The following is a 26,913-nucleotide window of genomic DNA, read 5'->3' as shown; positions in this document are numbered from 1 at the left end:
TTATCAGGACGTTCATTAAATGAATGGCAAACACTTTTACAATGATGTGATAACAGAAATGTTGATTATTATGTGTGTATGCATATGGCTCTGTGTGTGTTGTCCCACCTGTAACTGACTGAGGTATGGTCTCCAGGTGTTGTCCATGAGCTGCTGTCGGTAGCGCTTAGTGAAGTATCCCAGGTAGGAGACAAACGCTGTGATGAGGAGGACGTCCCCACACAGAGTCCTCTCCTGACGTCTGAAACTCTCCACTGCCTCCGCCCAACGCACGTTCTCCGACGCCAGACCACCGACCTGCAGACCACAACACAATGTGACACGGCAGGATACAACACCACACATAACCATGGAGTGAGACAGGCCAGATCACAATTCAAGTGGTGCAGTCACTACAGTCCCTGGTTCGAATCCAGGATGTATATCACATCCGGACGTAATTGGGAGTCCCATAGGGCGGTGCAAAATTGGCCCAGTGTCGTCTGGGTTTGGCAGGGGTAGGCCGTCATTGTAAATAAAAATGTGTTCTTTACGGACTTGCCTGGTTAAGTAAAAAAAAAATCTAGAATTTTCATGCAAATCTCATATTGATACCAAGGCATGATTAACACAAAAGTCAAAGTTAAGGCTCTACAATTAGCATTCTGCCCTGAGTGACATTGATTACCCACACTGCACCCTGCTAGCTGTAGACTCATTAAAAAAGTATACCGTCAGTAGCCTGTCTTAATTACAATAACATCAATGAATAGAAGTGTGATAAAATTATAGAACACAGCTGGTTTGGAAATAATAAGCTTAACTTAGCAATAATGATTACAATGTTGTTTGACACTTTTAGAAAATGCTGATCCTTCTATTCCTTTGTTGGCCTGTCTCTCATCAAGTGGAGATTACCACCCTCACACTGTCAACACAACACATCTCTTTACTGAATACTGATCAGCAGGCGATGTGTATGCCCCCAGGTAAGTGTGTGTATGTGTGTCTGGCCAACTCACCAGGCGGTTGGCAAGAGAGATGGTGCGAGCGGTGGACTCAGCCTCCTGCTGGCATTTGAGCTTGTCGGCCGTGGCTTTCTCAAACTTGGCTGTCAGCTTGGCCAGGTTCTCATTAAGGTGCTGTCACACACACACACACACGCACGCACACACGCACACACACACACACACACACACACACACACACACACACACACACACACACACACACACACACACACACACACACACACACACACACACACACACACACACACACACACACACACACACGAGAGAGAGACAGAGCGAGGCAGAGGGAGAGAGACAGAGAGAGAGAGACAGAGAGAGAGAGACAGAGAGAGAGAGACAGAGAGAGAGAGACAGAGAGAGAGAGAGAGACAGAGAGAGAGAGACAGAGAGAGAGACATAGAGAGAGACAGAGAGAGAGACAGAGAGAGAGACAGAGAGAGAGAGAGAGAGAGAGACAGAGAGAGAGAGAGAGAGAGAGAGAGAGAGAGAGAGAGAGAGAGAGAGAGAGAGAGAGACAGAGACAGAGACAGAGAGAGAGAGAGAGAGACAGAAAGAGAGAGACAGAGAGAGAGAGAGAGACAGAGAGAGAGAGACAGAGAGAGAGAGAGAGACAGAGAGAGAGAGAGAGAGAGAGAGAGAGAGAGACAGAGAGAGAGAGAGAGAGAGAGAGAGAGAGAGAGACAGAGAGAGAGACAGAGAGAGTGACAGAGAGAGAGAGATTGCTTGGTAAATTGACAGATAAAACTTCAAATGATCTAAACGCTTGTTACCCGACGACAAGCTACTCCGGATGAAACAAAACTTTCACAGTTTTCTGAAAGTTGCTGAAATGTGATCAATCTCCACAAAGGATTTATTAGGCATACGGAGGCAGTTATTACAAGGACAAACACAATTAATTGGTGGAGACATACAGGTTCATATTATATGATACTGAGGATTGCTAATTCTCCCTGGCTCAGGAGCCATTTTCTACACAAATGCTTTGGCTGACAGCTGAACAAACGACAGGCGGAAAAAAGTGGATTTGGAACTTATTAGAGTCTAAACTAGAAACTCTTCAGGGTTGGTCGTTGGCAGACAGCACGGCGGCTGCTACGGCAGGGCTGCTACATGGTCTGACTTCATAAAGAGGGACTGCATAGAGGCTGCTAAGGATGAGGGTCTGAATGTCAAATACACAATAGGCCGTTGACTCACAGCTATTATTTACAGCTATTGGGATTGTCATCTTGAGATGTATTTCTTGATGCATATAACAGCCTCTGAATAGAATGTATTTTGTACTCGCTTAAAGAAACATACAATGTATTATTAGGTAATTAGATGAATTACATTTTCACAATGTGAAAATGATATAGTGGACTATAAAACCAAGTCTAAGAACTGTTTCTAAATCAGATTCAACCTGATCAGTGTTAGGTTAACTCACGTTGATCTTGGCCTTGATGACTGTGAGTTTTTCCTGGGCTGCAGCCAGCTCAGCGTTGGCCTTGCTCAGAGCCTGTCTCTTGGGCTCCACCTCACAGAACACCTGGTAGAACTTGACGATGTTTAGGACCCAGGAGCAGAGGCCCGCCGCAGCGTTGGACTTAGAGGCCACTAGTTCGGGCTGGAACTCTGGGTCCTGCAGAGTTGGCATGGGGTGGAGGGACACGATTAACACGTTCAATGAAAATGTGCTGCTTGACATCATGTCTGAGGTTATGCAAGCTGTTAAGTACAACTGGTCTTGCATGTTGAGTTCTTGGGTACTCTAACAGATTCAACACTCTCACCTTCCTCAAAAGACGGTTTAATAAAGTACCACAATAATATGACACTATCATCACTGAATTATTCTCAATCAAATTCTCAATCAAATTATTCTCAATCAAATTGTGTGACTGTACCAGTATGTAAGGCTGTGTGACTGTACCAGTAGGTAAGGCGGTGTGACTGTACCAGTATGTAAGGCTGTGCAACTGTACCAGTAGGTAAGGCTGTGTGACAGTACCAGTAGGTAAGGCTGTATGACTGTACCAGTAGGTAAGGCTGTATGACTGTACCAGTAGGTAAGGCTGTATGACTGTACCAGTAGGTAAGGCTGTATGACTGTACCAGTAGGGAAGGATGTGCGACTGTACCAGTAGGTAAGGCTGTATGACTGTACCAGTAGGTAAGGCTGTATGACTGCACCAGTAGGTACGGCTGTATGACTGCACCAGTAGGTACGGCTGTGTGACTGTACCAGTAGGTACAGCTGTGTGACTGTACCAGTAGGTAAGGCTGTGTGACTGTACCAGTAGGTAAGGCTGTGTGACTGTACCAGTAGGTACGGCTGTGTGACTGCACCAGTAGGTACGGCAGTGCAACTGTAGCAGTAGGTAAGGCTGTATGGCTGTATTCTACTAGTAGGTAGGGCTGTATCACTGTACTCTACTAGTAGGTAAGGCTGCATGACTGTAACAGTAGGTAAGGCTGTGTGACTGTACCAGTACTGTAGGTATGGCTGTGTGACTGTACCAGTAGGTATGGCAGTGCGACTGTACCAGTAGGTAAGGCTGTGTGGCTGTATTCTACTAGTAGGTAAGGCTGTATGATTTTTACCAGTAGGTAAGGCTGTATGGCTGTACTCTACCAGTGACTAGTAGTTAGGGCTGTGTGACTGTACTCTAACAGCAGTTATGGCTGTATGACTGTACCAGTAAGTACGGCTGTGTGACTGTACCAGTTGGTAAGGCTGTGTGACTGTACCAGTACTGTAGGTACGGCTGTGTGACTGTACCAGTAGGTAAGGCTGTGTGACTGTACCAGTAGGTAAGGCTGTATGACTGTACTCTACCAGTAGGTATGGCTGTGTGACTGTACCAGTAGGTAAGGCTGTATGACTGTACTCTACCAGTAGGTATGGCTGTGTGACTGTACAAGTAGGTAAGGCTGTATGACTGTACTCTACCAGTAGGTATGGCTGTGTGACTGTACCAGTAGGTAAGGCTGTAGGACTGTACTCTACCAGTAGGTATGGCTGTGTGACTGTACCAGTAGGTAAGGCTGTATGACTGTACTCTACCAGTAGGTATGGCTGTACTCTACCAGTAGGTAAAGCTGTATGCTTGTAATCTACCAGTATGCAAGGCTGTATGGCTTTCCTTTACCAGTAGGTAAAGCTGTATGACTGTACCTTACCAGTAGGTAAGGCTGTATGACTGTACCTTACCAGTAGGTAAGGCTGTATGACTGTACCTTACCAGTAGGTAAGGCTGTATGACTGTACCTTACCAGTAGGTAAGGCTGTATGACTGTACTCTACCAATAGGTAAGACTGTACTCTACCTGTAGATAGGGCTGTATGGCCTTGAGGCAGGGCTCTGGGATGTTCTGCTTGTTGAAATGGACCAGGGAGTCCAGGAAAGCATCTACTTTGGCCATCATCACCTTGGCAGCCTTCCAACTACGGTCCTTAGGAACCCGACCACCCGGTGCCATCAGAACCATGACTGCAGCAGTCACGTTGGTCACAGCCACCACAGGAGAGCCAAACGACTTCAGCTCAGTCAGGTTGTTCTGGAGGGAGAGATGGAGGGAAGGAAGAATGGATTGAAATAGAAAGTGCATTTGGAGGACATCAGCTTGACCAGGCTATTATGAAAAATGAGAAGGAGGGATAGAGACAATGACAGAGATTAAAAACTGGAATGCACTTGAAGGACTTCCACTCTGCCAGGTTATTCAGTGCAAGGGAAGGATGAATTAAAAAAATATGAAAAACTGGATTTCATTCAAAGGCCTACAGTTACATTTCTATGATATTTTAGTCATTTAGCAGATGCTCTTATCCAGAGTGACTTACAGTTAGTGCATCCATCTTAAGATAGGGGCGACAACCACATACTGTATCACAATAAATACACTTTTCAATAAAGTAGTTATCAGCAATTAATCAGCAGTTCAGTCAGGGCATTCTAGAAAAAAAAGTAGGTTTATAAAAATTGGAACAGTTTGCTGACTTTGAGAAGAAGAAGAAGAAGAAGAAGAAGAAGAAGAAGAAGAAGAAAAAGAAGAAGAAAAAGAAGAAGAAAACAACAGGGAATACTAATTGGAGTCTTTAGAGAGGGTAGCCTAGCCAGAAAAGAGATGTCAGTTCTGGTTGGGTGAACACAGAACACCTTAAACCACTCAGGTGCTTAGTGAATCCCACAGCTCTCCCATATAAAACCAACAGAGAACGGCTATAGGGCTAGAGAGTAAGAAACCGCTGGACATTGAGCAGTGAATATTTTAGCACATTATTTTGTGGAAAATACCATTATTCCATATCAAATCTGATATACTGGAAATGAAACCCATAAGGTATCAAACTGTGAGTGTATTTGTGTGTTTGTGTGTGCACCTTATTGAGAGTGTTTAGAGCCTCCTGTGCTGCTATGAGGGCTGGTTCAGCCTTGGCCAGATCCTTCTCACAGTCCCTCTGTTTCCCTGTGACCACCACCGCTATGGCCGCCACCTTCTCTTCCTCCTCATCTGCCACAGTCTTCTCCTTAGACACCTGGTCATAGATCAAAGAAAAGGGACGTGGGAATTATTGCCGTACGCAGCGATGCTTCTCACAAAGTCTCAAAGTGATTCACAATAATGCTTTAGAAAATGTGGATTGCAATATCCAGATGCTAAAAGCACTTTACAATCCTTTGTTTAGGGAATGATGAGGGGAACTCAACCCACCCACCACCAACAATGTTTTACAGTGCCACCCACCTTCTCTGTTTCCACACCGACTACCTGGATCAGCCTATCAGCATCTTCGTTCTTCTGCTTGAGCTCCACCTCCTGGGCGGCCAGCTTGGCCTTCAGGTCGTCTACCTATCACAGGAGAGAATAGGAGAGGACAGGTCATGGTTGAGGTTAGGTTGATTCTTCTACCTGTAATAGTGACCGGTGGAGAGCAGTGTCACATGCCTTATATGGGATCTGTGATGACAGGAAGGTTGTATTGTTGATCATTTTTGTCACGATGATAACGTATTATAAGCAGAAATCAACACATGTATTACACACACAAAATGAATCTGTTATCGACGAATAGAATCTCTGATGTGTGTTTTTACAGGACCAAACATTTTTAAGACCCAACCCTCAGAACAGACATCATTCTATCATTCATATAATATTGATCTATTACATTTAAAAAATCTATGATTTTCTCAAAGCATAGAAATGGACAAAAAGGGGACACAAATGGAGAGATAACATGTACACTACCATTCAAAAGTTTGGGGTCGCTTAGAAATGTCCTTGTTTTTGAAAGAAAATACCATTTTTTGTCCATTAAAATAACATCAAATTGATCAGCCTCCCTACACTGGCTTCCTGTTAAGGCAAGGGCTGATTTCAAGGTTTTACTGCTAACCTACAAAGCATTACATGGGCCTGCTCCTACCTATCTTTCTGATTTGGTCCTGCCGTACATAAACAAACGTACGCTATGGTCACAAGACGCAGGCCGCCTAATTGTCCCTAGAATTTCTAAGCAAACAGCTGGAGGCAGGGCTTTCTCCTATAGAGCTCAGTTTTTATGGAATGTCCTGCCTACCCATGTCAGAGACACAGACTCTGTCTCAACCTTTATCTTTATTCAAGACTCATCTCTTCAGTGGGTCATATGATTGAGTGTAGTCTGGCCCAGGAGTGTGAAGGTGAACGGAAAGGCACTGGAGCAACGAACCACCCTTGCTGTCCCTGCCTGGCCGGTTCCCCTCTCTCCACTGGGATTCTCTGCCTCTAACCCTATTACAGGGGCTGAGTTACTGGTGCTCTTCCATGCCGTCCCTAGGAGGGGTACGTCACTTGAGTGGGTTGAGTCACTGACGTGATCTTCCTGTCCGGGTTGTCACCCCCTCTTGAGTTGTGCCGTGGCAGAGATCTTTGTGGGCTATACTCGGCCTTGTCTCAGGATGGTAAGTTGGTGGTTGAAAATATCCCTCTAGTGGTGTGGTTGTTGTGCTTTGGCAAAGTAGGTGGGGTTATATCCTACCTAGTTGTCCCTGTCCGGGGGTATTGTCGGATGGGGCAATAGTGTCTCCCGACCACTCCTGTCTCAGCCTCCAGTATTTATGCTGCAGTAGTTTATGTGTTGGGGGGCTATGGTCAGTCTGTTATATCTGAAGTATTTCTCCTGTCTTATCCGGTGTCCTGTGTGAATTTTAGTTTCTAAATATCTCTCTCTTTCTTTCTTTCTTTCTTTCTTTCTTTCTTTCTTTCTTTCTTTCTTTCTTTCTCTCTCTCGGAGGACCTGAGCTCTAGGACCATGCCTCAGGACTACCTGGCCTGATGACTCCTTGCTGTCCCCAGTTCACCTGGCTGTGCTGCTGGCCTAAAGAAGGCCAGTTTTATTGCTTCTTTAATCAGGACAACAGTTTTCAGCTGTGCTAACATGATTCCAAAAGGGTTTTCTAATGATCAATTAGCCATTTAAAATGATAAACTTGGATTAGCTAACACAACATGCCATTGGAACACAGGAGTGATGGTTGCTGATAATGGGCCTCTGTACGCCTATGTAGATATTCCATTAAAAATCTGCCGTTTCCAGCTACAATAGTCATTTACAACATTAACAATGTCTACACTGTATTTCAAATAAATTTTATGTTATTTTAATGGACAAAAAATGCGCTTTTCTTTCAAAATCAAGAACATTTCTAAGTGACCCCAAACGTTTGAACGGTAGTTTATACAGTTGAAGTCTGATGTTTATATACACTTTAGCCAAATACATTTAAACTCAGTTTTTCACAATTCCTGACATTTAATCATTTAGTCACTTAGGATCACCGCTTTTATTTCTTTCATCACATTCCCAGTGGGTCAGAAGTTTACATACACTCAATTAGTATTCGGTAGCATTGCCTTTGAATTGTTTAACGGATACCTTCCACAAGCTTTCCACAATAAGTTGGGTGAATTGTGGCCCGTTCCTCCTGACAGAGCTCGTGTAACTGAGTCAGGCTTGAAGGCCTCCTTGCTCGAACACGCTTTTTCAATTCTGCCCACAAACGTTCTCTGGCATTAAGGTCAGGGCTTTGTGACGGCCACTCCAATACCTTGACTTTGTTGTCCTTATTAAGCCTTTTTGCCACAACTTTGGAAGTATGCTTGGGGTCATTGTCCATTTGGAAGACCCATTTGTGACCAAGCTTTAACTTTCTGACTGATGTCTTGAGATGGTGCTTCAATATATCCATATAATTTTCCTCCCTCACGATGCCATCTATTTTTTTAAGTGCACCATTCCCTCCTGCAGCAAAACACCCTCACAACATGATGCTGCCACCCCCCGTGCTTCACGGTTGGGATGGTGTTCTTCGCCTTGCAAATATTCCCCTTTTTCCTCCAAACATAACGATGGTCATTATGGCCAAACAGTTCTATTTTTGTTTCATCAGACCAGAGGACATTTCTCCATAGAGTACGATCTTTGTCCCCATGTGCAGTTGCAAACCGTAGTCTGGCTTTTTTATGGCGGTTTTGGAGCAGTGGCTTCTTCCTTATTGAACGGCCTTTCAGGTTATGTCAATATAGGACTCGTTTTACTGTGGATATTGATACTTTTGTACCGGTTTCCTCCAGCATCTTCACAAGGTCCTTTGCTGTTGTTCTGGGATTGATTTGCACTTTTCGCACCAAAGTATGTTCATCTCTAGGAGACAGAATGTGTCTCCTTCCTGAGCGGTATGACGGCTGCATGGTCCCATGGTGTTTATATTGTTTGTATAGATGAATGCGGTACTTTTTTTTTTTGACTGTATGTGTAACTCTGTGTTGTTGTATGTGTCAAACTGCTATGCTTTATCTTGGCCAGGTCGCAGTTAAAAATGAGAACTTTATCTCAACTAGCTTACCTGGTTAAATAAAGGTGAAAAAGATGTTTAAAAAAAACAACCTTTGGAAATTGCTCCCAAGGATGAACCAGACTTAGGAGTCTGTATGTGAACTAATCTGCCTGTAAACAATTGTTGGAAAAATGACTTGTGTCAGGCACAAAGTAGATGTCCTAACCGACTTGGCAAAACTATAGTTTGTTAACAAGAAATTTGTGGAGTGGTTGAAAAATAAGTTTGAATGACTCCAATCTAAGTGTATGTAAACTTCTGACTTCAACTGTATCTACTGGATAATTTAATAGCGTTAGGCGCTAGAACTCTAATCAGACACACACAGACACACACACACACACACACGCATGCATCCAGGTACAAACACACACTCATGCCACACACACCACACACAAATGAAAACCTGAAACACACACAATTTCCACAGAATGCGTGCATGTTTCTACATTACCATCTGACTTCGTCAAAATGTTGCACAGGGGAAATAAAACAGAGTGATATTTGTTGTTCTTTGAGATAATTAACTAAACATGACGTGAGAGTGCTGAGGGTGTTGTGTAGAAGATGTCTCTGTTGGGTCCTGATGAAATCAACCCAGACAGAACCTGACGAGCACCGAGTGAGCCATCAGAGTGATGGGTGGGAGGGGGAGATGGAGGGAATGAGAGGGAGAGAAAGAGAGAGACAGGGGGATGGAGAGAGAGAGGGAGAGAGAGCGAGAGAGAGATGGATTGCGAGAGAGCAATAGCTAATTGTTGTGAGACGTGGCTGTGAGATAAACAGTGAAATTGCTCTACATCTGGACAGCTCTCTATATACATGTAAACACGTACCACTGTGTATGGGGCTATCTAACACCCACACATAATACCCTAGCTTCTAGACAGGGTGCATTGTCTTTATCAATTAAAATCCGTATAACTGCCTTACCACCCTCCCTCTATGGAAGATGAAATTCTGTCCAGGTGGATCTAAACAAACCTAAAGTTATTTCCAAGATCTAATTTACAGGAGAGCAGGTATTTCCCCTACAGCACCATAACCAGTTCATCAGACTAGGAGTCTGGGACCGATACACTAGAACTCATCAGATCATGTTATCAGAACAGAGAAACGTGGTTGAAGAAGCAGAACTATTTTCCCTTAATCATTAAAGGCCCAGTGCAGTTGAAATGAAGTTTTTCCTATGTTTTCAATAATATTTTACAACAGCTAATGACACTAACACTGTACAAGTGTGAAAAAAATTGGATAGTTGCTGGTTGAAAATACAATCTACAACTTAATTGTTACCTAGAAAGTATTTGATATTAATATAAAAACAGCTGCATTGGGCTTTTAAATCATTTTTATATATAACCTCCAATTTTTCCTTTATCTGGCTCCCTGTCAGGGATCTGTGGATGAGGGTAGATTGGAGGTTAGAACCCTCACATTTACACGACTGGAGATGAGACATTAGCCTCCCACAGCGATTAGTGTCAGAGAGACAAAAGAAGAGGAGGTGTGTGTGTGTGTGTGTGTGTGTGTGTGTGTGTGTGTGTGTGTGTGTGTGTGTGTGTGTGTGTGTGTGTGTGTGTGTAGGTTCATTATAAAGAGTATAAGAGCACTGTTCGCCCACGCAACTCTACACTGATAGAGGCAAGTCTAGGAGCCACACACACGCACGCACACACACACACACACACACACACACACACACACACACACACACACACACACACACACACACACACACACACACACGTGTATGTGCATGTGTGTGCAGCGCAAGAACTCAGCTCCCCTGATCCGCTCCCAGATACATCCTGTGGTATCAGCGCATCTCAGCTCCAACCCACTCTCTCTCCTCTCATTAAAACACTATTAACACTCATCATCCAAGATGGCTGCCGCAAAAACAGACCAAAATCCAGACCAGAGGAGCTGAATACAGCCCACAGGAATCCCTTTAATATGTTCTCTGGGGAGCCGATGAGTCATTTTCAGCCTCATCTCCCCGCTTTAACCCCTGCAACCTTGTTTATTGTTGTTTACCCGACAGCCGACCTCTGACTTTCTGAATTAAGTGTTGATGTTTCAAAACAAGTACATTTATTGCAAGAGGCTTGTCATAGAGACGTGAACACATATAGAACGATCATTAATGAAGCCTGTTGTAAAAGGGGTCAGGGGGTGTAACTGTAATGAACAGTCAACACAATTACAGGGTAAGTATGTGCTGTAATGTATGTATGTGACCTGCTGGGTATTCCTATAGGGGGTTGGTGACACATTGTAATGCATTAATGCTAGTAACGTTGGAGGGTGTGTGTGTCACCAACACTATCATTAGACTTTCCTGCATGTGGGACTTGCTGATGTGTTCATGTCCCTTCAAGTGTTGAATCAGGGAACATACACTGAGTGTACAAAACATTAGGAACAGCTAACCTAATATTGAGTTGCACCCCCATTTGCCCTCAGGAAAGCCTCAATTTGTTGATGACTCTACAAGGTGTCAAAAGCGTTCCACAGGGATGCTGGCCTATGCTGACTCCAATAACTCTCACAGTTGTGTCAAGTTGTCTGGATGTCCTTTGGGTGGTGGGCTATTCTTGATACACATGGGAAACTGTTGAGCTGAAAAACCCAGCAGCATTGCAGTTCTTGACACACTCAAACCGGTGTGCCTGGCACCTACTACCATACCCCGTTCAAAGGCACTTAAATCTTTTTTCTTGCCCATTCACCCTCTGGATGGCACATATGCACAATCCATGTCTCAATTGTCTCAAGGCTTAAAAATCTCCTGAGCAGAGGAGCTGTTGAGTTTCTACAGGCCATTCTCCAGCCTCTCCATCTTGGTGGTTAAGGTGAGGAAGAGGCTGGTACAGTAGGTTAAGTTAGAATAAAGTAAGGTAAGGCCTGACCTGAGCGGAGGTGCTGTTGAGTTTCTGTAGGCCGTTCTCCAGGCGTTCCATCTTCATGGTGAGATCTCTGCTCTTATTGGCCAGCAGGCTTTGGTACAGCTTGATCTGCTCCAGGAAGGACTTGGGAGTGGTGTAGTTATAGCGCCTCTCATTGGACAGGTACTCCTTGGAGGTGTGGTTCACACTGACGTGGACGTAGGCCATGAACTTACTCACTGACTCCTTCAGCTCCGGCTGGGAGGACAACAGAGGTAGAGTGTTAGAGGTTTTATTGTGGATGATGATTACGAAAGAGAGGGAGAGAGAATGAGAGAGAAAGAAAAGTGTGTGAGAGAAAGAGAGAAACAGCGAGAGAGAGAGAGAATGAGAGAGAGAGTGGGAAAGAAAAGTGTGATAGAAAAAGAGAGAGAAGGAGAGATCTCACCTCAATGTTGTCGACCTCTTGTAGGAACTTGAGGCTGACAGACTCCAGCGCCTCCTGTGGCCACTCATGGAACCAGTCGATGGCTGTACAGTTAACCACAGCTGGAAACTTCCTGCTTCGCACTCGCAACTTACTGCCTACCGGAGAAAAGCACAGGGCCACCTACACACACACACACAGAGACGCACACACACACACACACACACACACACACACACACACACACACACACACACACACACACACACACACACACACACACACACACACACACACACACACACACACACACACACACACACACGTCAGCCCACTGCCCCCAGGGGAGAAACACACAGCCACCTACCTAGCACAGGGATGAGGAATCCGGCTGTATGTGCTTATGTGCGTGTATGTGTGTCCACATTTGTGTGTGTGTGTGTGTTTGTGTATATGTGTGTGATCCAGCCTCTCTAAACACCGACCCATGGGACTCTACTACCCTCATTTATTCTGCTCCAAACCTCATCATAATAATAATACTGCTAACCCCTGGCCTGACGCTTTCCCTCAGACAACAGGGTATAGTGGTGGCACGATCTCATCAGGATTGTAGTCACACAGAGAGAAATGCTGGCCTACAGTTCATACCCAAACTACAGCTCTCACTGCAATATAATAAGACTAGACCTTACTAAAAAAAAATGTATCTGAAAAATGTCATGAACCTCTGAATAGTATAATCTCTATGGTCTGACATAGGAGGTGGTAACAACTCGGAAGGCAAAGCTGGTTACAGAAACCTGTTTACAACCACTTCTAGACCAGTTTCATTTGAATTATTATTATTCATGTTCCTCAACTTCTTACACCCGAGAGAGATATGAAATTCAAAGAAACACTCCATGTCCCTGAGCAAGACAGTTTGTCACCTTGAGCTGCTTGCGGACTCGATCGATGAAGAACTTCCAGCAGTTTTCCCGGGTGTCCATCATTCCAAGTCCTCGCACCTCGTTCCTGACGCTCCCGATGATGTTCTCAACCTCGTCATCTGGGAACAGGTCAGGAATCTCACCTGGGATAGAACATTCACATCACACAGAGACATGGAGGGTAACGTACAGTCCTGGGGGGGGGGGGGCTACTGTGTGATGCAGTTTTCTGTTCCAGACCATTACTAACATGTCACAATTCGACTACGTATAAATGTACATTTCTAAGCACAAGTGCCATAGATGCTACCTGTGCATCCCACATATAAGGTCATATATTGGAACACTCCAACATGTTGTTGAGGTATCTAAACCAATGGGGATCTCACCGATCATATAACATTCAGGTCTAAACCAATAGGGTGCTCACCCACAATAGAACATTCAGATCTAAACCAATAAGGAGCTAATCTACAATAGAACATTCAGGTCTAAAACAATAGGGAGCTCATCTACAGTAGAACATTCAGGTCTAAACCAATAGGGAGCTCATCTACAATATAACATTCAGGTCTAAACCAATAGGGAGCTCATCTACAATAGAACATTCAGATCTAAACCAATAGGGAGCTCATCTACAACAGAACATTCAGGTCTAAACCAATAGGGAGCTCATCTACAATAGAACATTCAGATCTAAACCAATAGGGAGCTAATCTACAATAGAATATTCAGATCTAAACCAATAGGGAGATAATCTACAATAGAACATTCAGATCTAAACCAATAGGGAGCTCATCTACAATAAAACATTCAGATCTAAACCAATAGGGAGCTCATCTACAATAGAACATTCAGATGAGGATAAACCTACGATATTACAACAACAAAGAAGTTACTTCAAACAACAAACACTGTTTTTTCCCTAATTTCACATCACTTCATGCGGGATAGAAGAGCAGAATAGGTCCTGCAAATGTCTTTTTACCATGCTGGATGCTTTATCAACAAAACAATAACAGAATGTGCTGGGGCGAACAGTGGCACTGTTTCCTCTAACACTGAAGGGGTGTAAACAGGAGGTAGTGACAGGCGAGGGTCCTAGTGACTGGATGACTCACATCACTGATTTACGGTGAAGCTCTGAGCATTACTATTACAGTACTGCAACTCAGACTCACAGGAAGACAGAGAGGAGAAAGAAATCCTGTTTCTTTAGGTTTTTACTTCCATGTCTCCTCCTCATCCATCTGAATAATGGATTAGAATTGTAGTTTAGAACTGACTTGTTTGTCTACCCGGAGGTGGACATTTGCGTTTGGCATCACCTCCAACAGTGATGCAGTAGCAGTGTTTCAGCACACTCACACAAAGCCATGGTAACTGGCTGTTCTTCTTTGTGAAAGAGAGAATTCTCCTCTCATTCATCTACATGGGCAGCTATTGGCAAGGCCAGATACAGTATATTGGAGCTCTTTATATATGGCTCTGGCTTCCCCTGCTTTACCTAATGCCAACAGAGTGACACATAGCCTTCTTTCCCAATGTCCCAGCCAACCCCAATGCCAACCTGCCTCCCCAATGTCCCAGCCAACCCCAATGCCAACCTCCCTCCCCAATGTCCCAGCCAACCCCAATGCCAACCTCCCTCCCCAATGTCCCAGCCAACCCCAATGCCAACCTCCCTCCCCAATGTCCCAGCCAACCCCAATGCCAACCTGCCTCCCCAATGTCCCAGCCAACCCCAATGCCAACCCCCTTCCCCAATGTCCCCGTCCCATTCGTACCCGATGCCAAAAGATCGTTGACCAGAACGAGGAACTTCTCATCTGCCACCTGGGCATCTGTCATTAGCAGCACCGTGCCAACATTCTTCACGCCAGCTTTGATGTAGAGGGACGCCAGGTCAGTCTGGTGGGGGGGTGACGAGAGAGAGAGAGAGAGAGAGAGAGTTCCCAGTAGAACAGAATGGGGAACATTTGTAGTTTAAGTCATGCAATATGCAATGGTCTCGGTCAGTGCATGCAGGTGCGGGTGTGCGTGCGTGTACCTTGAGGTCAGGGATGCCGTAGCCTTTCCTGAGGGTGATTTGGAACACTTCCAGGTTGGAGATGAAGGCAGCCAATCGAGTGAGGCTCTGCTTGCCGCTGCCGCCTACGCCGACCAAAAGAGCGTTACCACGTGGAGACTCCAGGATACGGTTGATACGGCAACTACAGGAGGGGGGAGAGAGAGAGGGAGGGGAATAAAGAGATAGAGGGGAAAGAGAGAGAGGGACAAAAGCAGAGGTTTTAAGAGGCAATCGCCATGATTTACTGATGATACGTCATTAAAAGTGTTTCTCAGTTCATTTCTTTTTTATTAGTGACATAGCAAAAGAGGGACCTATAATAAGTACATTAAAAAGCCAAATAGAGGTTTCTCCTTCCTACATGTGAGCCATAGCGTCTTCAAACAGAACCAGGTTGAGGACAGCGTTGACTTCGTTATAGCTGTCCAGGACCTCCAGTAGTGTCTTGTTGAGGGAGCTCCAGGACTGGACAGCCATGTACCGGGGCTCCCCCACCCCCGAGGCGAAGTGACAGAACATGTTCATCTCCCTGGCCTGCTCCAGCATCTCCTCCATATCCTGAGGGGAGACACATTCTGTATGCATCCCAAATGGCCCCTTATTCCCTATTTAGCGCACTACTTTTGACCAGGGCCTGGGCTCTGGTTCAAAAGCAGTGCACTATATCAGGAATAGTGCGCCATTTAGGACAGAGCCTCAGTTAGCTACAGTGGAATGGTTAAATGGAATCAGTCTGGACAGGGAGGAACTCAGCATTCAGCAAACAAAACATTTCCTGGAGTAGGCTACTCTGTGTTCACTTTTACTCGTTATGTTTAACACTTCAAATATTTATGATAGCGGGATGTTTCTAAACGCAGGCCTCTGTTTGAGGAAATGTACATTCCTACAGTGTATTCCCTAAGACTGCAGCTCATCTGAGGGGAACTGTGATAACGTTCTCCTTTCTCCTGTCTCTTTCTCATTAGTGAACACTTGAAAACGACGAGCTGACATGCCGGAACCAAAGCTTTATATTTTGGTGGTGTGTGTGTGTGTGTGTGTTCCCTCGCTGCAAAAAAAGTGTGTGTGTGATCAACTTGAGGGTGTGTGTGTGTGTCTGCGTGTATTCCCCTGTGTGAGTGGGTGTCAGTTCCCTGGCTGTAAGCATGAACAGTGTGTTTGTGATAAAGTCAGGAGGGTAGGGAGTCAGGGCACAGCGGTCAGAAAACCATTCAAATGTTTTCCAATTTGCTGGGCTGCTGGCCCAGGCCCTGACAGTCAGTCTCCTGATTACTATTCTCTCCATTCCCCTCCTCTTCCCTCTCCTCGCTGCGCTGGTCACTGATGTCCGGCCTCCAACTCTGAGCAGGCTGTCTAATGATTTTCCCCCCTCCACCTCTTGCTCCGTCTTCCTCTGCTGAACTTGGTAAAACTCTCTCCTCAACAGTGTGTGTGTGTGTGTGTGTGTGTGTGTGTGTGTGTGTGTGTGTGTGTGTGTGTGTGTGTGTGTGTGTGTGTGTGTGTGTGTGTGTGTGTGTGCATGCCTGTGTGTGAAGTGTGTGTGTGAAATGTGTGTGCCCGTTCTGATGTCTGTGGGTGTACGTCCATGTGCCTGCATGTGTGTGCCTGTGGGTGTGTGCCTGCGTGTATGTGCCTGTGGGTGTGTGCCTGTGGGTGTGTGCCTGTGGGTGTGTGCCTGTGGGTGTGTGCCTGTGGTTGTGTGCCTGTGGGTGTGTGCCTGTGGGTGTGTGCCTGCTTGTGTGTGCCTGCGTGTGTGTGCCTGTGGGTGTGTGCCTGCGTGTGTGTGCCTGTGGGTGTGTGCCTGCGTGTGTGTGCCTGCTTGTGTGTGCCTGCGTGTGTGTGCCTGTGGGTGTGTGCCTGCGGGTGTGTGCCTGTGGGGGTGTGCCTGTGGGGGTGTGCCTGTGAGTGTGTGCCTGCGTGTGTGTGCCTGCGGGTGTGTGCCTGTGGGTGTGTGCCAGTGGGTGTGTGCCTGTGGATGTGTGCCTGCGGGTGTGTGCCTGCGGGTGTGTGCCTGCGTGTGTGTGCCTGTGGGTGTGTGCCTGTGGGTGTGTGCCTGTGGGTGTGTGCCTGTGGGTGTGTGCCTGCTTGTGTGTGCCTGCGTGTGTGTGCCTGTGGGTGTGTGCCTGCGTGTGTGTGCCTGTGGGTGTGTGCCTGCGTGTGTGTGCCTGTGGGGGTGTGCCTGTGGGTGTGTGCCTGCTTGTGTGTGCCTGCGTGTGTGTGCCTGTGGGTGTGTGCCTGCGGGTGTGTGCCTGTGGGGGTGTGCCTGTGGGGGTGTGCCTGTGGGGGTGTGCCTGTGGGTGTGTGCCTGCGTGTGTGTGCCTGCGGGTGTGTGCCTGTGGGTGTGTGCCTGCTTGTGTGTGCATGTGGGGGTGTGCCTGCTTGTGTGTGCCTGCGTGTGTGTGCCTGCGTGTGTGTGCCTGTGGGTGTGTGCCTGTGGGTGTGTGCCTGCGGGTGTGTGCCTGCGGGTGTGTGCCTGCGTGTGTGTGCCTGCGTGTGTGTGCATGCGGGTGTGTGCCTGCGGGTGTGTGCCTGCGGGTGTGTGCCTGCGTGTGTGTGCCTGCGTATGTGTGCCTGCGGGTGTGTGCCTGCGGGTGTGTGCCTGCGGGTGTGTGCCTGCGGGTGTGTGCCTGCGGGTGTGTGCCTGCGTGTGAGTGCCTGCGGGTGTGTAGGGGTGTACGTCCATGTGCTCGCCTGCATGTCTCCATTTCTTTGGGTGTAACTTGGTAAAACTCTCTCCTTACCTCATAGAACATTTTCACAGTGTCTGCCTGCAGCTTATCAAAGGCCTGTGTGTCTCTGTCCTCCACCATCTTGTCTCTGTAGACACGGTTGGACTCATGGAGGTAGATCTTCACCAGATCCCCAGGACCCCTCAGACACTCACAGGTACAGAACAGAATACCCTGGTCAGGACAGGAGGCAGATAAAGTCAAGTTATACCATAAAAAGGATCAGATTCTGAAAGATACATGTGGGTAAGTCGATCACTGTTGGGTCTAAATGCTGGTAGAAAAGGAGTGAGAGAAATTAAGACCAGGGGTTTATGTAAGTAAGAAAATAAATCAATGGGACTTCTTGGTTTGATTTCATGTATATATTCTGAGCAATCACTGTTTATTTAAGAGACACATATTTCATAAAAATAAGACTATTTATCATACTTCTCTTCACATGCTAAACCCTGGCATCTCCAACACGCACCCAAATGAACTGAATGGCAAACTTCAGATCAATCAAATAATACCTTCCAACAGATAAATGTCTAACTAATCTAAGATGATATGCTTTGCTCCGGATGAGATAAACACTAACATTGTGCCACAGGGGAAGACTAGAACTCATCCATGTCTCAGTGTAATCCCAACTCCTCTCCCAGCAGCTGTCCTAGCATGAGGAATAGGCCCGGTGAAGCCCCGGCACTGTTTGTCCCTTTCTGCGGCCCGTCACCGAGGGAGAAAACACACAAACTAACAGATGCTGTGTGCTCCAGGCAACAGAACGTATGCAAATCAACGTCGTCATCATCACCTCGCGTGTTACAGCCAACTGAATCCGATCTGATGATGACTGTCGTAACGGAGTGCGTTGGAGGTGTCTGTGTAATATCTTCCTCTCCTTTTCCTCCAGTCATCCTTTGGCAGCCCCCCCACCCCACCCCTCTTCCCCCTCTATCATTGTCCACAGAAGAGAGGGATGGGTATGAGTCAGAGCCTTCAGACTGTTCTCTCTGCTACCGATGCACCAAGTCGAGGACCAGCCTCTACCCCCAAGCCATAAGACTGCTAAACAGTTAGTTAAATAGTTAGCCAATAGCTACCTGGACTACCCTTCTTGCACTCTTTTGATTCATCAAATGCGCTGATGTTACTGTTTATTATCTATCCTGTTGCCTAGTCACTTTTTTCCTACCTACATATGTACAAGTCAACCTCAATTACCTTGTACCCCTACACATCGACTTGGTACTGGTACCACATGTATATAGCCAAGGAATCGTTACTCATTGTGTATTTATTCCTTGTGTTATACTTTTTCTATTATATATATGTATATATTATTTTCTCTCTGCATTATTGGGAAGGGCCCGTAAGTAAGCATTTCACTGCTAGTCTACAACTGTTGTTTACAAAGCATGTGACAAATACAATTTGATTTGATTTCGTCTGAGGCTTGTTTCCACTCCTCTCTGCCGACCAGTCGCTCTTGGTTCCAAACAACACCTCTCCTCCTCCCTGGTTAACTACTACAGCTATCCCCAGCTCAGCGGACTGGGCTTTCTATGTCAGACAGTACAATTAGGGTTGCACATTGGGGAATATTCAGAGGTGAAACTTTCCGTGGGAATTAACGGGAATATATGGGAATTAACGGAAATATACGTACATTTATATTCATACCATTTAAATGTAGATGTTTTTTGCATTGGATATATTTACCATATCATATGGAGACAGAAACATACACCTTTTACCTTATCATAAGTAGACATAATTGCAAATGATTAAATCCTGACAATAGAAATTTAAAAAAAACTATTTAAATGAGTTGACTCTTCACATGGGATGATTTCACTGAACAACAAAAGAAAGGGAATATTGAATGATCCCCAATGATCCATCGCATCTCCCAAAAAAAACAACATTTTCAACATATTATCTGTAAAACGAGTCTAGAAACTAAAGCTTTGGTTGTCTTCCTCTCAGGCTTCCATGTCTTCTCCCTGGACCTCCTCAATGTCCACCTTTTGAACATCAGACTCTGAGGCCTCATCTTCACTGTCACTTTCCAACCTTGTTGAGGATGTTGAGGTTGTCAGGCTCAAAAAGCCTCACATTTGCCCGGATGGCCACAAATTTTTCAACTTTTGGATTGGTCAGCCTGTTGCATGCTTTGGTGTGTGTGTTTCCAAACAAGGACCAGTTGCGCACTGAGGCGGCTGATGTTGGTGGGATTTCGAGGATGATGGAGGCGACAGGGGAAAGAGCCTCAGATCCACAAAGTCCCTTCCAACAGGTGGCTGATGAGATACAGTATGTTGGCACGACTGCCATATTGCATCTCCATCCCAAAGCCCTTGCTTGGAAGTGTACTTCGCCAGATTGCCAAGAACCTTTCCCTCATCCGGGTCAAGGTGGCGAGACACGGTAGTGATGACACCATAGGCATTGTTGATCTCTGCACCAGACAGGATGCTCTTGCCAGGATACTTGGGGTCCAACATGTACGCTGCGGCGTGTATGGACTTCAGGCTTAAGTCTTGACGCTTTTTGATGTATTTCAAAACAGCAGTTTCCTCTGTTTGGAGCAAAAGTGAAGTGGACAGGGCAGTACGGATGTATTCTCTTACATCTGCAAGCAGAGTCTAAACATCAGATGGGGTGGCATTGTCTCCGAAAATCCGCTCAATGGCTACTGCAACAGGTTTCAAGAGTTTCAGGCTGCTTACCACTCTCTCCCACAATACATAATTCAGGAGGATCCTCTTGAACGGGCTGTTCATACGGCAGACTGTGATATGGCCATTTCTTGAAGAGACTCCTTCCACTCCAGGAAACTGTCAAACATGATGACAACACCACCCTAAAGAGTGATGCTGGGCAGCTTCAAAGTGGTTCTCTTATTCTTCTCACTTTGCTTGGTGAGGTAGATTGATTACTGCTATAACTTGATGACCATTCACATACCTAACCATTTCTTTAGCTCCTTTTTAGAGGGCATCCATTGTTTTCAGTACCATGATGTCCTTGAGGAGCAGATTCAATGCATGAGTAGCACAGCCAATGGGTGTGAGGGTAGGACTCCTCCACTTTAGACCAAGCAGCCTTCATGTTTCGCAGCATTGTCTGTCACCAGTGCAAGTACCGTCTGTGGTCTAAGGTCATTGATGACTGCCTTCAGCTCATCTGCAATGTAGAGACTGGTGTGTCTGTTGGCCCTTGTGTCTGCGCTCTTGTAGAATACTGGTTGAGGGGTGGAGATTATGTAGTTAATTATTCCTTGCCCACGAATATTCGCCCACCCATCAGAGATGATTGCAATACAGTCTTCTTTCTCTATGATTTGCTTGACCTTCACTTGAACTCTGTTGAACTCTGCATCCAGCAAATGAGTAGATAAAGCATGTCTGGTTGGAGAGGTGTATGCTAGGCGAAGAACATTCAGAAATCTCTTCCAACTCACATTGCCTGTGAGCATCCGAGGTGAACCAGTTGCATGCACAGCTCGAGCAAGACATTCATCAGCATTTATCTGACTATGTTCCTCCATTGAGTCAAAAAAATGTCTGATTCCAGGAGGACCATGAGCTGTTGCTATCGATAAGGTGTCTGATTCCAGGAGGACCATGAGCTGTTGCTATCGATAAGGTGTCTGATTCCAGGAGGACCATGAGCTGTTGTTATCGATAAGGTGTCTGATTCCAGGAGGACCATGAGCTGTTGTTATCGATAAGGTGTCTGATTCCAGGAGGACCATGAGCTGTTGCTATCGATAAGGTGTCTGATTCCAGGAGGACCATGAGCTGTTGCTATCGATAAGGTGTCTGATTCCAGGAGGACCATGAGCTGTTGCCATCGATAACGTGTCTGATTCCAGGAGGACCATGAGCTGTTGCCATCGATAAGGTGTCTGATTCCAGGAGGATCATGAGCTGTTGCTATCGATAAGGTGTCTGATTCCAGGAGGACCATGAGCTGTTGCTATCGATAAGGTGTCTGATTCCAGGAGGACCATGAGCTGTTGCCATCGATAAGGTGTCTGATTCCAGGAGGACCATGAGCTGTTGCTATCGATAAGGTGTCTGATTCCAGGAGGACCATGAGCTGTTGCTATCGATAAGGTGTCTGATTCCAGGAGGACCATGAGCTGTTGCCATCGATAAGGTGTCTGATTCATCATTTTCACCTCAAATAGAAGTAGAGGGTCTTTTTTCAGAGGTTGCTTGTCGTGAGCTTGAGGGAACTTTTTGCACTTGGCCAGATGATTCTGCATCTTTGTTGCATTCTTCACATATGATTTGGCACAGTATTTGCAAATGTACACAGCTTTTCCTTCTACATTAGCTGCAGTGAAATGTCTCCACACATCAGATTTTTTGTGGCGTTTTCCTGTAAAGATTAGAAAAGTTAGATTAAACAACTCTTTTGTAAGATAAACATTTTAAAATGAAACGTACGGAAACAGGTGAATTAACACTCCTCAGTTAGGAGGCTCAAGCAAGCTAAAACTCACATGGCAGCAAAAACTAACTAGCAGAAATTGTTAACAAGTTAGAAATGATTTAAACACACTGCTGTAGATTACTATTTACTAATTAACAAAAAATAATGTCTGCCATATAAAATCTATTCACCCCACCCAGTATTGTAATCAAAACTTACCAGAAAGCATGTAGCATGTAGTCCCAGACATTGTAGTAGTGTTGGCTCAATAGCATCTCAGTAGTGTGCAAGATCTTGAGAATCAGCTCTTGAGAATGATGTGATGGAAGAGTGCACTGCACATGTGATGGAAGAATGCACTGTGCATTCAGAGGGTTGCAATACCATTGAATTGAATTAGAGATAGTTTAACCAAAATATGCCACAAGACCTAGAATTACCTTATGTGTATCCCACAAAAAACGGTTCACTGTTATAAGCTAACTTTTTTGATGAATTTAAGCAAAATTCCCCAAATTGCCAGGCTTAACCTCCCATGGAAAAATTCTGGAAATATCCTGGAACGTTTCTGACCCTTTGCAACCCTAAGTACAATACAGTAGATGGAGTTCTCTCTCCTAACCATGCTGACATAACTTTCTCTCATCTCTCCTGCTCTCTTCCCTCCTTCCCTCCTCCCCCTCTCCTACCCATCGCTCTTCTTCTCCCTTGTTCTCACTTTCCCTCATTCCCACTCTCCTTCTGTTCTACCAGAGCTCATTTAGGGTGATGTTCGCCAGACAGATCCCTGTTATGCCCGCTGGCCGTGCACTGCAGAAAAACAAACGATAGACAGCATTCCTAACGGTCTGGTGCTGTGGAATGCAGTTCTCTCACAACACATCCCTATAGGAACATAGAGTGTTTTTCTTGTCCTATTAGCAGGGATTTGGCTACTGGCATCTAGTTAACTATCAAACATCAACATGTCCCCATAGGATGATGGTGTGTTTCTGTCATCATATTAAGCTGGATCTGGCTTTGAGTTGTTGTCAGTCAAGTAACTATGAAAACTTGACAAACACGACAAAAGTGTTTAGTGATAGCCTTGTGGTTGTATTTCAATCAATAAGGGACGGAGGAAAACCAAAGAGTGACAGAAAGAGGAGAGAGGAATACCAGAAAGAGGAGAGAGGAATACCGGAGAAAAGAACTGATCACTTCTTGTGACATCGATACAACCTTGTGACAACCACCTTGAGGAGTGTAACTATTGGAAAATATGAGGATTTCTGGTGAAGAGAAGAAAGGCTTAGACACTACCTTGAATGTTGTCTGAACAGTTCTCTTGGAAATGCTGTAACAAAGTGTTTTCCCCCGTTAGGTTCCTCAGCTTGGTTTCCCTCATTAGAGCTGATGATAATGAGGCAGTAGTCGCCTTGGGCTGATTGTACCAGTGTTCCAGTGTTTACAAAGAAACTAAACTAACTGCTGCTTCATTAAAAGTCACCAAACTAATGTTCCTTAGGTAAAGCTCTTCAGAAATAATCCACATTTCGCTAACTTTAATGAACACAAGAGGACAGCAAAATTGCAATAGAAGAAATACTATGACGTAATGGTAAGCACCAACACAATAGGACCTGCGTGGCTATTGCGCTAAAATACTTACTAGTCCTCACTTCATCTGACTAGCTATTTCAAAGAACAAGTTTGGGGCACAGACAATGTCTGAAGACACGAAGATGATTTGTCAACTTTTCAGGAGCTTTATTTGTAAATGAAAGCACTTTCCATTCTTAAAAACAGTGAGGACAAGCAGACAAGGTGGATTGTGGACTAGAGTGTGTGAGCAGGCTGTGTCTCTTCAACCCTGTGAAGCTAGCTATCCTCAGGCCCTGGAGCTAGTTAGCAGCTGAATAGTGAAGACATATGGAGAGACAAGTTCAAAAGAGAACTATGGGCTGTGTCTGAGCCCCATCTCACTTTCTCCTTATTACCCCAGCTGAAAAAACAATAAGGATTCATCCTGCACTCTCTTCCTCTTTCTCCCACCTTTCTCCCACACCCTCTACCCGCTTGACACCAGTGACACTACACAGACCCTTTAGAACGCAGGCTTCACAAAAACGCACCGCACTGAGACGCTTCAAAGTTCAAAAGCTAAGTTTAATGAGCTCTACCCCCATCAGGCCACTGCTATTGAAATCAATGCTGTACTGTCGTCAACGTTGATTTAAGGTCTAAAAGGTAACATAAAGGGGTCAGCAGGGCAGAGTCCATGGTCTGTAATTATAGATAATAAACTCTCTAGTGTTGAATCTATGGTCCCACATCGTTAAAGGTGAGGTTAGAATAATTATAATAGCTCAACCTCAACTCATTATAATTGCTAAACCTGAACTCTTAGATTTAAGGCTAATAATGATGAATAACTGAGAACCAGTTCTTTTGAAGTATGACTTACTGTACATTCTGACGTTCTGTATGCACATTTTATAAGAGGATAAGGGTGTGACTCGAAACAGTTCCAAGGCTTGGAGGTCTCAGGGAAGGAATTATAAAAAATAAAGTACTATGCTTGAATGGCTTAGAGTATTAATTATGTATTGGTGCTTGTATTAAATGAGAGTCTTTGCCCCCCCTGGAATCGCTGAGGATCGTGACAGAAAAATATTGCGCATAAGCTTCTCTCTCATGACAGCTTTAGAGGTTACAGTATAATATAATATTCATTTAAATACATTAAATCGTTACAAACACCCCTGAGAGCAAATCCATTCTTCTCTCTTTTTCTGCAAATTTCAGCCTTATTTCTCTACACTAGGCACACCTTACTAAATCAATAATCATTTAGATGAGAAATTAGTTACAGTACTTAAACTTTTACCGCCTGGGGTGCAATAAAACTCTACCAATCCAAACTTTGATACAGTATATTAAAAAAGTAAAAGAGATGGGTTTTGAGTGCACATGCCAAATCATTTAACTAGTGCCGTTTTAATGGAACAATTCATGAATGAAGGAGAAAATGCCCTAGGTCTTAGTTTTGAGTGTACAGTACCAGCTTTAGTAACTGAACATGTGCATCAATGTAAAAAATGTCACCAGGGATAGTAAATTGTAAATGTGTGTGGGTGTGTGTGTGTGTGTGTGCACCCGTCAATCCATTCATTCATTTGCATTCATCACCTGGAATATGTTGGAGAGGTCTCGGAGGTTGAAGATGTAGTGGAACTTGACAGCGGTGGGCAGGAAGGTGGAGGTGAGTCTCTGATGGAGGGCCAGAGCTAGCTGGACCAGGGTAGGACAGCTCTTCTGCAGGGCAGCACTGAAGCCCTCTCCCCTGAGGTGCTGAGAGAGGATGGAACTGTAGATGGTGCTAAGAGCCTCCGCTCCAGGGAAGGACAAGGCAAACACTGAGAAGTGACGCTACAAAGAGAAATGGAGAAAATTAAAAAAAGATGTGTATATGTATAGGGGTTCATAATTATGCTAATGAAACGTTGCAATAGAGACAACGGAACATCATTAGATATGCATGCATGTGTGTGAGTGCATGTGTGTGAGTGCATGTGTGTGTGAGTGCATGCGTGTGTGTGAGTGCATGCGTGTGTGTGTGAGTGCATGCGTGTGAGTGCATGTGTGTGAGTGCATGTGTGTGAGTGCATGTGTGTGAGTGCATGTGTGTGAGTGCATGTGTGTGAGTGCATGTGTGTGAGTGCATGCGTGTTTATCTGTGCTTGTTTGTAAGCGTGTCTGTGTGTGTACCTGTAGTCGTGGGTTAATGGTGAAGCTGCCTGCCGTAGGGTTCATGCAGGACACGTATTGCACACTGTGGACCTCTTTCAGCAGCAGCTTACTCCTGTCATACCTGGACACACACACACACACACACAGTCTTGATTAACTAACCTTGTGGGGGGACACAAACCCTAAACCTAACTCCTCACCCCAAACCTATTTCTAACCATAACACTAATTCTACCTTAACCCTAAACCCCCAAGAAATATACTGAACAAAAATATAAATGCAACATGCAACAATTTCAATGATTTTACTGAGTTATAGTTCATATAAGAAAATCTGTGAAATTAAATGAATCCCTAATCTATTGATTTCACATGACTGGGCAGGAGAGCCTCCAGCAGAGTTTTATCCAACCCTCTACGTGACCAGCCTCCTCGAGCTTCTTTTTTGTTAAAAAGAAAGATGGGGGACGGTGCCCCTGCATTGATTATCTCTGGATAAAGGCACCATAAAGCTCAGCTACTCTTTACCCCTTATCCCAACCATCATCGAACAAATGCACAGGGCGCAGTACTTCACGAAACTGGACTCGAGGAGCGCCTACAATCTGGTGCGCATTCGTGCAGGCGACGGCCTTTTCCATGACCACGGGCCATTACAAGTATCTCATAATGCCTTTTGGTCTGTCTAATACTCCTTCAGTCTTCCAGGACTTTATTAACAAAGTGTTTCGGGGCGTAGTGGTTTATATAGACGACAATTTGGTCTATTCTGCTGACAGCGCCCAGCATGTCTCGTTAGTCAGGTCTGTGCTG

At 45.2% G+C, this 26,913-nt stretch overlaps 1 protein-coding gene and 1 long non-coding RNA gene across 2 annotated transcripts in view; one reads left to right on the top strand and one right to left on the bottom strand.

Annotated features, from left to right (window-relative positions):
• dnah9 (dynein, axonemal, heavy chain 9) overlaps positions 1-26,913 on the bottom strand; it is a 145,400-nt gene that overhangs the window by 72,144 nt on the left and 46,343 nt on the right. Inside the window, exons 44-58 of the mRNA XM_064950630.1 lie at positions 26,119-26,221; positions 25,540-25,779; positions 17,950-18,111; positions 15,567-15,763; positions 15,185-15,347; positions 14,922-15,045; positions 13,135-13,277; positions 12,224-12,385; positions 11,800-12,033; positions 5,751-5,855; positions 5,386-5,541; positions 4,329-4,559; positions 2,446-2,640; positions 1,002-1,121; positions 109-297 (exon numbers count right to left, since the gene is read on the bottom strand). Of these exons, the coding sequence (XP_064806702.1) occupies positions 109-297; positions 1,002-1,121; positions 2,446-2,640; positions 4,329-4,559; positions 5,386-5,541; positions 5,751-5,855; positions 11,800-12,033; positions 12,224-12,385; positions 13,135-13,277; positions 14,922-15,045; positions 15,185-15,347; positions 15,567-15,763; positions 17,950-18,111; positions 25,540-25,779; positions 26,119-26,221 (2,524 nt within the window). The remainder of the gene's footprint in view (positions 1-108; positions 298-1,001; positions 1,122-2,445; positions 2,641-4,328; positions 4,560-5,385; positions 5,542-5,750; positions 5,856-11,799; positions 12,034-12,223; positions 12,386-13,134; positions 13,278-14,921; positions 15,046-15,184; positions 15,348-15,566; positions 15,764-17,949; positions 18,112-25,539; positions 25,780-26,118; positions 26,222-26,913) is intronic.
• On the top strand, positions 16,474-18,808 carry LOC135523753 (uncharacterized). The gene is made up of 3 exons (XR_010452864.1): positions 16,474-16,613; positions 18,032-18,183; positions 18,585-18,808. It is a non-coding gene; the product is annotated as an uncharacterized LOC135523753 (long non-coding RNA).

This window comes from Oncorhynchus masou, chromosome 31 (assembly GCF_036934945.1).
Source record: "Oncorhynchus masou masou isolate Uvic2021 chromosome 31, UVic_Omas_1.1, whole genome shotgun sequence".
Lineage (NCBI taxonomy): Eukaryota > Metazoa > Chordata > Actinopteri > Salmoniformes > Salmonidae > Oncorhynchus > Oncorhynchus masou.
The sequence above is the reverse complement of the archived record's forward strand: the minus strand, read 5'-3'. Positions and strand labels throughout refer to the sequence as shown.